This window comes from Epinephelus fuscoguttatus, linkage group LG10, assembly GCF_011397635.1.
Source record: "Epinephelus fuscoguttatus linkage group LG10, E.fuscoguttatus.final_Chr_v1".
Classification (NCBI taxonomy): Eukaryota; Metazoa; Chordata; class Actinopteri; order Perciformes; family Serranidae; genus Epinephelus; species Epinephelus fuscoguttatus.
In genome coordinates, this window is record NC_064761.1 from 26,372,131 (window position 1) to 26,384,852 (window position 12,722).

The following is a 12,722-nucleotide window of genomic DNA, read 5'->3' on the forward strand; positions in this document are numbered from 1 at the left end:
GCACATGACTCAAGTATTCCTCTTTAACACACATGTTGTTGTTCTTAGTGTTATATTGACAGAAAAGATAAATCACTTACCACTGTAGCGAATACATATCTCTGATCCTTTTCTTGTAGCAAGAGCAACACATCTGACAGGAGCACTGCGAGAATATCTAAAAGGATAACAACCACAAAAGACACCTGTAAATTTGCAAGCTGAAAAGATGTATGAGTATCTTTTTTACTAATTCATTTTAAAACTTTCTTAAGGGCCAGAATGCCAGCCATATTGGTTTGGAACACATATATGCACATTACTAAACAGGAGCTAAGTAAAGCGCCTTGTTTTATTGTGCCTACTCATACCTTTGAGCCTGCCAGAAGCAGCCTTCCAGTTGACTGTGCCCTCGTGCAGCAGCCGTCTTCTGCCCTGTGCCAGGTCCTCCCTGCGAAACACTCGTCCATCTTTGATTTTTCCCAGCGCCTTTGGCTCCATCTTGTTGTGTATGTCTCGGAGTCGAGAGTTCTTCTCGTGGAGATTAACCAGCGCGTCAACCTGAACGATGGTGTCTTTAATTAGACCCAGAGCCCGAGTCAGATCCTCGTGCTCCTCTGTACCCGCTAGAGACGGAAACAAAGCGATATTTTATAGATACAGCAATATAAAACTATACTGAGTCAAGTTATTCCTCATTAAATATACAGGTGTTCTCTCCTCAATAGGGATTTATTTTAGCAGTAAAATGCACATGAAATACTGGACCTTCAGTGTTTTGCAAAATGCGCTCCACTAGCACTGGGTACTTGGTGATGCGCTGCGTCACCAAGAGAATACACTCGGGCACTCCTAACCTCCGCACAATGGACAGGTTGTTGATTTTCTGGGAAGAAAAAAGGTTATTATTCAGTATAACATTTATCAGACTGCAAACTGACTGAACGCCCTTAAAGCTGTAATATGGGACTTTCACATTTAAATGAACGTCACTTACTTTCAAGCCCTCGGCAAACAAATTCACACAATTCTGATCAAGCCTATAGCTGCCAAAAAGCTATTGGCAAAGCAAAAGGAAATTAAAAACCTAGCTTTATATTATTTAGATTTTGAGTATTATTCCAGAATTAATTTTACCCTTTAATCAGTGATTTTTAATTTATTTTATCCCTGATGTTTATTTTCTTTTATGTTATCGTTCATTCATCATGTAATTAGTCTCACTGCCAGAGGGGGGAGACAAAATTTCTGCACTCCAGCTTTTCCCACACATGTACTGTGGATTAAATCTGACATCAAAAATGAAAAGACCAATGTGTCTTACCCGTATGATGTTGTGGAACTTTTTGTTGTTTTGCAGCTGTTCTTTGTAGTAGCTGACAGCCTCAGTGTGGTGACTGCAGAAATCTCCGTAGCTGTCCTTCATCCTCTCTCCTATTTCACCTGAGAACTGGAGAACAAAGACCACTGTCATCTCTCTGTTCTGTTATTGCAGTCTGTGGTTGTGTATCTGCTCACACTGCACCGTGGCACATGTATTATGCTGATTACATATAATTTGTGTATCATTTTGTGCATGTGTGACTGTCTCCAGAAGGTTTATGGTTCAATTGCTGTTTGACAGGCAGGCAGGAGGCTTGGTTGTCTGTGAGTGTAGCTGGGCTGCACGTCAACAGTCCAAACTCAGCAGAGTTTTCTCTGACAGAGCTGAGAGTTCAGATTTAACCACGGACTCTCTGAAGAAGGATGCAGTAGTCATCCAGGCTCTCTGTAAAAGTTGACTAAAACGTCATGACTTTTCGTCGACTTCAGTATTGAGTGAACATCAACGAAAACTAGACTAAAACTATTGAGGATAAAATTCATAAAGTATGACTAAAAGCATTTTCATTTACAGATTAAGAGACTAAGACTAAATTTTACAGTAGCTGCCCAAATTAGCTCTGTACCTGTGCGATCAGAATGTCCGCCACTCTGTTGATGGTATAGTTCCTGTCGCTGGGTGAGACGAGGTTTTCTCGCTGCCGCTCTTTGAGACGAGAGAGGAAATGTGTGTGAAGCTCGAGGAGGTTTTCCAAGCGGGGAAACAGACAGTCCAGCCTCCCCGAGTCCATCTGGAGGTTCTCCTTCAACTCCCGGACATATATACGCAGCATTATCTTCAGTGTCCGCACATGGTGCATCTCCGTCTGCATCAGCTCTGTATGACAAAACGTTAGATGTTTATGTTCTGCCATATAAACCACATATACCTATAATGTATTGCAATGATATGGAATGACTCACAACAGCTGCTTCATGCTATTCAAAATGTCCATTACGTATTTAAAAAACAAACAAATAAATAAATAAATATGCATAAGTTATTCCTTAAAACAGTCCCACAATTTAAAGGGAGCTCAACTGATTTTACATGTAAAAGTCTGTCTACAGATCTTGGGAAGTATATCTATATCTATTAGTAAAAAAAAATCTGTATAAAGCATTTTGTGCCTCCAGAGTCACCTGCGCATAATGTGAAAAACTGTGATGTCACTAGAGGCAATGCCAGCTGGGGCTGAAGACAACAAGTTTGACATTAAAATGTTTGAAAAAATTGAGCTTACTGTAATGTAGGCAGATTTTGTCAAAAAGAATAATGCAGGGAATAATATTATATTAATATTTAGAATCTAATTATTTTTTGTCTCTTAATTGTGTTGGTCTATATTATACCATTTTGCGATAACAACCATTACATCTCCCCCCATCTAAACACAGTGACTATGTTTAAATGCACACTAATATTTCACCATTATTTCAAATATGACAATATTCTTAATTTGTTGGGGTCATAGAAACAGCATTTATGTTTGGATATTCTGTATTAGGCCCTTTTCTGAATGTGGACTTTTTATGATTAAGACAAGTTGTATATGCTGGTGTAAGTCGAGTTTCAAGGGCATTCTTGGGATATTTATACAGCGTATTTGGAATATGCTAACTGGGCTTTTTAATGTTTGCAACACATGGCCTTGTGTCTGTTTACATTTAACTATGTGCATTGTCATGGATGCTTTGTACACTAACACACAGTTTGCAAAACAGTGGGGAGATGCATGCCCAAAAGGAAAGCCCGCATTTCTGGTTGAAAGAAAAAACAAAAACTTTTAAACATTATGAAAGACTTTGATATCAGCAGGTTTTTAGATATGCACAAATCTCATAATTCTGACCTCTTCAATAAGGTGGTTAAAGTAATGAAAGAGGGAGGCTGTGTTTGCACAATTGAACATATCCGCCACCCGTAAAAAACTCTGAAGAAAGTCTATTTTGTTGCAAAAAAGCAAAATGATGCAAGGCCTCTGACCGTCCAACTTTTCCATATTTTGACGCAATAAACAACATGTTAGAGGATGTTAATTCAAGTATGCATGGCTGCATGAAAACAGGAAAAAAATATTTTTTATTAGCCATTAGCCATTTCATTAGCCATTAAACATCTTTGAAGGAATATTGTCTTTTTCAGAAAAAGGACAAAAAACAGAATATTTTGTGCATGTAAACGTAGTCAATGAGCTTCACAACTGTATGTATTTATTACTTTATTGTGTGACATGACCCATCCCCAACATGTTACCTGCCCCCTTGTGGCTTAACATACTGGTACCTACAAAATAGAAACAAGTCTTTCAAGAATAAAAATACAAATAAAAAACACACATAAAAAAAAATATATATATATATATCACACTCACCATATAACACATCCTGTCTCTTCACCGTTTCTTTAGAGTGCTTCTTAACATACTGCTGGTCGACTGCCAAACTCCATGACTCTGCCTCCAGGTCCTGGGCATCAGCCTCCAGATCAGCCCGCACTGCTGCATAGTGAGCATCTGAGGAGAGGAGCAGAGGCATCAAAAGCTATGACACATTACAGTGTTATAATACAAAAAGGCTTTACAAAAGAGGTAAAGGTCAGCAGAGGCGCACCGTGTGAGAATACAGTCTGGGCTGTGCTGCTGAAGGTCGTTCTCGACATCTCTAAACTCCCATGACACCAAATGAAAATATCTTCTGTTCTCTTAAGGACCAAAGTAACTCAAGTCCTCAGATGACTTAACAGAATTCTCCACATTTTGTATCGTCCATAAATAATGGACAATGATATTCAAGACATGATTCTCTTAGAAAAGGTCTCTGGTTTCTAATTGTGAAGCACCCAAGTTTAATAATAGTTCACTGCTGACGTAATGTCTCGTCTTTTTGTGTTTTGGCAGAGCTGAAAATGATACATGGGGATAGTGACAAGGCAATACAAACCAAGGAATCTTAAATCAACGACACAATGCGTCCACACTTTCTTTGTTATTCCTAAACTTTTTAGAAATCTAAAATAATAAGGCTTTACCCACCAAACTATGGCAAAAATCGTCCCATTATTATGACACAACTACATACATATGAGATCAACTGTTATCCAGTCGCAACAGCAAAATGCACTGTAAAAGTAAAATCTCATAAAGGTCAGGGAAGGAGATTATCTACTTAATCTAAACCAACAAAAGAGCATGGAACTTGTGGTTTAAAGGGTGGGAACTGTCGGTGTTGACTTGTACTCAGTTCAAGAGGAGCTGATTATAGCTGACCCTGCACTGTATACTTTTATCTCATTACTATTGTTTAACAGATAATACTTGAAATATCAGGGACTTCCTTACAAAGGTGTTTGCAGCTGATTTTTTAATGATAAATTCAGGTTAGTGTCTTAGAGTGCAGTAACCTAAATGTGCTGCATGCTTTTCATTGTGGATCGGTAATATTCTGTAAGGCAACAGAGAGAGAAAATAACAATCTACATGCTCCTGAGTATAAGTGGTGCAGTCGCTTTTTCATAGTAAGTGTGCCTCTGATGATAAATAAACCTTAGAACAGGGCAGCTGGGAAAAAGATGGTGTAGTAGCTCTGTGTATGTGGCAGGCTGGTGCCCAGTTAGCCTGTCCCTCTCTCCCACACACTACAACTTAATGAGACAGGGTGAGGTCACCCCTGACTCCTCAAAACACACTCCACACTTTCTCCTCCTCAGATTTAAGAAAACTCCCTGAAGATAAACTATCACTTTGCACTCAGGCAAACTTATACGTCTTGAAGGACTGAACAGGCTGCGATATAGCTGTTACCGCCATAACCATTTCACTTCAGGAAACACTTTCAACCAAGTGTGAAACTCACCTTCAACGATGATGGACTCAGTGGTGGAGGGAGCAAGGGAAATGGCGTCTTCGTTGCAGCGTTTGGAGCGGAGAGCATCTGTCTCGTCCATTTCCCCGGGGAGGGATCTGAGGGACGACAACCACAGATCCAAAGTGGCATACATGCTGAGTCAAACTTAATCCCTGTAGCTGGTGGCGGCCTCAATAAACTTAACAGTCAACGTGTGCATTTACAGGTCCACAGTAACGCTGATGTTCAATCTGTCACAAATCAGAAACCCAGGCAGCTACGTTTTTCTTTCTTACTTATTGTTGTGAATCTATGACTCCCCATCTTCCCCTCTTATTTACACCTTCCCTATGCCTCTGTCTCTCCCTCTCTGCTACTGTCTTCCCATCTTGTTACAGATTTTTCTTAGTGATGCAGCCTTAAAGTAGTCCACTTCTGAGATTCGTCTAGACTCAGTTTCACAAGGCTGTTATATTAGAAGAGACAGCTTGCCTTGATATGTCAACTATAAATACGCATCTTACGATGGCATAGAGAAAATAGTATTTCAGCATCAAAGAATCTAAAAATATCCAGCATTAACATACAGCAGGTCCTGTAAACATCTACAGAATTATAGTGGTGGTTTTTGAACTCCAAGTAAAAAGGAATCCTGTCATTCAGGAGCAATCTTTTTTTAAAAAAGGAAACTAGTTACAAAGAAAAAGAGAAATTCTTCTGCACAAAAAAAGGCCTTCAGAGGAGGAGTGAAAAAGTCTAACTTCCAAGGCGGAGATACTCACCCTGAGCTGTTGTCGTGACGGAGGCTCTGGCCAAAGCTGGAAGCTGCGGTGGAGCTGGTGCTATGAGCAGCAGTCGGCTGAGTGCTAGGTCCCCACGCACTAATGGTCATGCCTGGGGTGCTGAGCAAACCTGGGTGGCCATCCAGGGCCTGTGATGAGGCTGGGCCCGAATGCTCCCGCTCTCTGTCCCAGTCCTTTAGCGCTGGGGAGGAAAGACGAGAGAGAGGTAAACAGGGGCAACGAGAGGACATGTCGGAGGAAGGTGGGGAGAAACGGGGAGAGGAGAGAGAGAAAGCAGAGGATGACCAGCGGAGAGAAGAAGAGGACAAAGAAGAGGCGGGCGGGTGCTTGTTGGATCCCTGCCCGAGCCGACCCCAGTATTTTTTCAGCCAAGATCGAGGCAGGGATCGGAAGAATCGGCAAGTGATCAGGTCACGGTGCATCAACACTCGAACGCCCACATGTCCGGACAGACCCCACGATGAGGCGGAGGAAGATGGGGAAGAAGACGAGGATGGCTTTGCAGTCCTGGAGCAACCTTTGGTGGCTCCCGTGGTTTCAGTGGTGCCTTTAGTAATCGCTAGTTTCATTGTGGATGTGTCAAATTAGGAGGAGCAGCAGAGGGAGCTTTGTAATAATCCGAACTCCAAGGTAACGTTCAATGGTTGCCGTCACAGTATCACTAGGTATTATAGCAATGGTAACTAAGTAATGGCTGTCATGGGTGTAAATCGGGAGAAGCAAAAGAGGCCTGCTTTATATATGTGTCCGATCTCTTCTAGCAACTTCCAGAAAGGTGCACACCCCTTTATTTTTCTCACACCTCATGATAGTCCACTTTCCTCACTGCCTCTCCTCGTCCTCACGACCCCCTGCATGAGCCACTGATTGAGCAGGACATGAAGAGAAATCAGGTGTGGCTGAAAGGACTCCAGCTGTTCAGTGGAGAATAACAACTGCTACAGGAGATTAACTAAAGCTGCTGCTGCTGCTGCTGCTGCTGCCGCTCAGGTCTCCTGCGGGTTCAGTCACATGCATGGGGACCTGCTTAAAGTTACAATTAGCACTGATTGAAATTTCCCTGGGATGGACCACTTGGTGATAATAAATATTAGTACACTGCATATTTCATTTTGAGGCCAATCAATTTAACAAGTCAAATGAGCTTTAATCTAATCTTGTATAAAGTAGAAAGATTATGTAAGGAAGAATGTGACATCCTTTAGAAATAATCTGATGTTTGATTTGCTTCCTTTTGTTTCTCATTGTGTCCTGATACAAATTTGACTAATGCATATAAATATTGTGTGGCGCAATAATGGTGCAATATCACTAAATCTATCAAGGGTTTCACTTGGTTCAACAAGAACTGAACGAGAGGTCAATCCCCTGACTGTTTCCGCTAATCATCACCTTTGCCTACAGTCTGTCGGAGGCCAATTTCCCCTTCTATGCTCAGTGTGAAGGCAGACATACATACATCACAAAGACCCAGACCCATAAAGACACACACACGCACGCACGCACGCACGCACGCACGCACGCACGCACGCACGCACGCACGCACGCGCAGGAGAAAGAACAGGTCAATATCATATTCAGAAGTCACAAGAGTTCATCTGTTTAATCCTCTGCAAACCACCAGAGAGGCAGCCAGTTTTTTAATTTGACACACAGGGACTAAACCATCTTCCCACCCCCCCTCCTTCTTCAATTGATACTGTGGTCAGTGGGATTCCCAAGGGGTCCATCTGCACATACACATTTCTGCTTACCAAGATTAGGAGATCCCGACGGGCCGGTCCTTGGTTGAGAATCTCTCTGTGTGGAGAAAATAAAGATTGTTTTTCAAGGCCGTTTTCACAAGCTTTTATCAGCTGAGTGACAGCTTACAAAATGCCTAAAAATTGCACCCTCTTACTGTATTTTCTTTACAGGACGAGACCGCTCACATGGCCTTAACAAGCAAAGTCCATCTCAGGCAGGCTCATGAGAGTGGACAGAGGCGTGTAATCTTCAGTCGAGTTGTCTTAAATGCCCTGTCCCGAATGAGCGCACAACTCTTCCTGCCAACAGTGGATTTATGCCTCTCTGTTGAGGAGCTGCAGCTGTGGAGGCTTTGTTGCTGCACAGAGGGCTCCTCATCTATAACTAATATGCACCACCTCTAAATGTAACTACAAGGCATGAAGCATAGGCTGCATGGAGAAAGCAAGATATGTACTTGTAGGTGCAGGGAGTGTTAATTGATGGTGAAAACAAGAAGCTTGGAGATCTCTTTTTTAGCAGTGCTAGACAAATTTGGGTTTTGCAATGCAGCATAATCATGTATACTGTAATTTTGTCTCATTATTAGCATGCATTTAGTGTCACAGTGGTGCTACAACAACTCTGAAATTCACTGTCTGTGCTACTGATCCAACGTCTGACCATGTACACGTGTATACCAATATATCTAGCCTATATGCAACAAAGTGGAAGTCAAGGAACTATGGTTGACTTAAGCCCATGTTTTCCTATGCTCCAGTGTAGTGTTTACCTTATTCTTGTTGTTGCTGCAGTCACCCAGCAGAGACTTGCAGCTCTTGTGAACGTTCACAGCACAATCTGAAAAGCAGAAGGACAGGAACACAGAGTCAGAGCTGCATTAGGTACAGAGTATACAGTACACAGAGGCACCAGCGGTGGCTTCTGGCTTCAATATGGACGAGAAAAATGAAACGGTAAATAAAGTTTGAAATTTCAAAACCAATCCGACAGCTCCCTGAGGGCGGTGTTCAAAGTAAAAGGCCGTGACTCAAACAAAAGCACTGCAAAGGTGCTGAGACAAAAAGCCCGGAGGCATAGCTTTTCCAGCTGCCACTATCAACAATCACAAAGTCGAGTATTTGTTTTCAAACAAGTATTGTCATCAAGTCAATGTATCACTTTTGGCTCCATGAGACTTGGTGCAGCAATTGTTTGTGTTGATTTACACGTACAAGAGCCACACTGTGGCAGGTCAGGAACTTCTTTATCTCAGTAATGGCTTTCTCTTTTTGTCCACTTTTCTCCCTGTATGGAAAACAAAGCTATTACTGTCAGGTTTAGATGACATGACTGACTGTATCTCTGCCGATTAACACAGATACAAATCAAAGTTGTTTTGGAAAAACATACTGCGAGCACCCGTCCATGCTCTATTTAATTACTGGAAAGACAAAACACTTGTAAAGCAAAGCAATTCAATCTTTAAGCCTGCCTAGTACATACTGCATAAGACAAGCAACAGAGCCCTGTCCTGAGGGACTAGGCTGGCAAAACAAATGAAGGTATCACTATGCAAAGTCTGGCCCCAACCCAGCCAGGTAAAACCAGACTGACGTGGACAAGAAGCACATGGCCTTCAATGCAAAACAGATTCAGATGTACACATGTGGAGAAATACATAAACACACTAAAACGAGAGCTGCTTCTCTGCATAGAGGCTGATCGGTAGAAACAGGGTTGGTGGTTTAACAGCCTGATCTAATGCAGCTATTAGCGAAAAGCAGTCCTCTGCTGAATTGGGTCACTCAATACTGGAAAACACCATGAAGTCTGAAATCAGAACCACAAAACAATCAAGAGATATTAGACTGTTTTACACTAGCTGTTCAGGATGGGAATGTTAGGCTATATTCTGCTTTGCTGTTCTGTATAGAACATACATGGATTTTTCATTGGGGGGGGGGGGGGGGTGTTCCGCCATTGAGCAGGCAGCTGAGGTAGTTAAATAGCTGATTCGCTGTGTGTAAAATGAAACTTCATGCTGACACTGTTGTGTTACATGTCACACCTCTTTTGGTTCCTGTAGCAAGCTATCTAAAATTGCATGCTTTTGGGGCAGCATCATGCCAACGTTATTTGGTCCAGTGTAAAAAAGAAAAGTCGGCATAATGGCAGATCGTCTTTACGACAGTATTGTGGAATCTCAGATTTAAAAAAAAGACTTGTTTGTCAGTCATTAACCGGTGTTTTAGTGCTCAGATTTTTATGACAACAAGGGTCTTAATGTTGTCATTATTTTCATTTCAAACTAACTAACTCAAACTTTTTCAGTAGCTATCAATAATAAATAATAATGACTATTAAGGACACAGAGAAAGGTCCATAGCATACCACACAAAAAAAGAAAATCGTCCATGTACAAAAATATGTACAATATCTATAAAAAAAGACAAGAAATACCCAACACTACATTGCCACATTGCTACAAGCCAGTGGCCCCACAGTCTCAATAAAAAATTCACTGAGCTCAGCTTAGGGTTGGCCAAGGCCTGGATAATACCATTTTCTGAGACGGAGAGCCTGCACATATATAAGATTTCGTATTAGAGCAGGGCAAGTAGGGACACCAACATTTACAGACACTTGGCTGACACTGCACCATCGTGGAAGCTTTAGTTTATGGCAAGTAACAAGATGAATGTGACAGCTTTAAAATCATCTTTCCCCCCAACACTGCCCCCTTTACATTTTCCACATTACATGAGGCACAGGTCAGTATGGTGATTGTTTGAATATGGCTGCATAGCTTGTTGACAAAGGTGGCACTCCTGTGAACAACACAGTTTAAACATGACCCATACCAGCAACTTCCACTAACTGCTGTAAAGCCTACTGTAAAGGCCTCTGTTGCTTATTCCCCTTCTGTGTGCTGGCACAATGGAGACAATGACAAAAACCCTTCTTCCTGTGCAGTAAAGGCATGCAGCGATTATTTCTGTATGTGAGTGAAGTGAGTAGGAATAAAGAGTAGGTTCATATACATGTGAGTTGTTTAGTGTCATCTATCTTCTATCTTACCCCTAGATCCAGCCCTAACCACTTTTACTTTTATTATTTTACTTCATTCATAATCCCTGGCCTGCCCCCCTCTGTCTCCCTCTCTCTGCTAATAAATGAACAATTGCTGGCTGAGCTGAAGGAAAAGAAAACAGAAACTGGCTTCTGAATAATCTTCACCAGCAGTGCTGTGTCCCTCTTTGACTCGGCTCCAACTGCACTGGACTGCTACACTTTAAGTTGGACCAGAGCGAGTCCACTGAATCCCAATGTCGGCACACATACTTTGCCCAAAAGCACTAAACATCTGACACAAACAACACCTTTTCAGAAGTGACTGCTTCAAATCAGATAGTCGTCATCAGATTTTGCTCAATTTTAAAGTTTTGGTTTATTACCTTTAGACTGAGGATTCAGGCACAGAAGACAGTAAGCCAACAAACTTATCAGCAGTCGAGCAGCCAGACCCAGAGATAATTTTCCACCTCGCTCCGACTAATATGAAAAATTCCAGTCTCTCTGCCAGCCTGGCACTTTCAGACAAAAAGCACAAGCAAGCTTTCGAAGTTAAGTCTATCAAGACGGTAGTACATCTTCAACAAAGCCCAAACATACTGACTGAGCGAGGCTGGGAAAAGGATTGCTAAGAACAGGTAAAGATAAGAGATTTACGATAGACTGAATATAAAGCTATGTCATTGCTACAACATCACTAGTAGTCATCACTGAGGAACCCCAAAGTAAGCTATTTCTGGTTTGGAATGTGTCGTAGAGATGGTTAAACTCAAACTGCTTCCAGAGGAATTTCCGCTTAATTTAAGTAAAAAACGAAAACATCCTAAGATAAGCAAGAACAGTGTGTTTTCTGTTTACTGATATCACAGAGCTTATCAGCGATGAGTCGTTGCAGCTAGACCACCTCAACAGTTAGTAATAGTACAATGTCAATATACCAAAGCTGCACCAGAAAATCTGTCATTACCGACAGATCAAAGTATACACAGCTTAGACATCAGCCAGTATACTGCCTTTGTGGTAAATATCATCAGGTGGATGTGGTGGGCATAGTGTCGACCAGCTCTGCCACTCATGAGCAATGTGATAAGTTCCAGTCACTCAGTCATGTTGTCACACAGTGGTTTTGCAGCTGATCCACGGGACTCACAGCCCCTCCATCAAAACCACCACCACCACCACACCCATAAGCTGCTGACTGGGAACTACCCTATCACACAAGAAGCACACTTGTGGTGTACAACAGCACACAGATCAGTGACTCACTCAATGAACCAGAAATGCAAACGAGGCCTAGATCACCACTAAGTTAATGACAGATGATCAGCATTTTCTTTGGCCTGTGCTGGGCAGCTAAAATATAAGTTAACCAACAAACCAACAGAGAATATCAAATCAAGTTAAAAAAAAAAAAAAAAAAATCACCTGTGCTACGACTCCTTCTGCAAAGAGAGAATGTGCTGCCTCGTGTTGTCTATGGGAAAAAGAAACTGGAATCGGGAGAGCTCCTGATAGCGAAGGGTGGGTTCGTCGAGGGAAACATTAACTCATACAACAGGACACTTGCCTTCAAACACAGGCGGATTTAAGACAGGGTGTGTCGAATTGAAGTTTAAAAGATAGATTGTTCTGTAAGCTTTCTAACATTACCTAAGACTTATGTATACCAGTATTGTGGCTTGAGAACATCACATATCACAATATTTTTGACCAAATACCTCCATATTGATATTGTGAAGATATTGTAGGGTTGACTATAACAACGTATTTATACAATGAAATTGTTGAAGAATAATCATTAGTAATGTGGATAAAAAGAAGAAGAGGGTAAAAGCAAATACCATTACAGCGACTGTAGAAGAGTCTGGTAAGTTAAGGAAGTTACATCACTTTACTGTAATGCAGCCTTTTAAACCAGGAAAAGGCAGCACT

The 12,722-nt window shown here is 41.7% G+C and overlaps 1 protein-coding gene across 4 annotated transcripts in view; it reads right to left on the bottom strand.

Annotated features, from left to right (window-relative positions):
- The window catches only part of arhgef18b (rho/rac guanine nucleotide exchange factor (GEF) 18b), a 58,101-nt gene that overhangs the window by 23,624 nt on the left and 21,755 nt on the right, over positions 1–12,722 (bottom strand). For all 4 annotated transcript variants that reach the window (XM_049587565.1, XM_049587563.1, XM_049587564.1 and 1 more), the window contains 10 exons: positions 8,509–8,576; positions 7,745–7,790; positions 5,970–6,171; positions 5,197–5,303; positions 3,717–3,857; positions 1,929–2,179; positions 1,304–1,429; positions 748–865; positions 351–605; positions 81–157 (listed from right to left, as the gene is read on the bottom strand). In XM_049587565.1, coding sequence (XP_049443522.1) covers positions 81–157; positions 351–605; positions 748–865; positions 1,304–1,429; positions 1,929–2,179; positions 3,717–3,857; positions 5,197–5,303; positions 5,970–6,171; positions 7,745–7,790; positions 8,509–8,576 — 1,391 coding nt within the window. The remainder of the gene's footprint in view (positions 1–80; positions 158–350; positions 606–747; positions 866–1,303; positions 1,430–1,928; positions 2,180–3,716; positions 3,858–5,196; positions 5,304–5,969; positions 6,172–7,744; positions 7,791–8,508; positions 8,577–12,722) is intronic.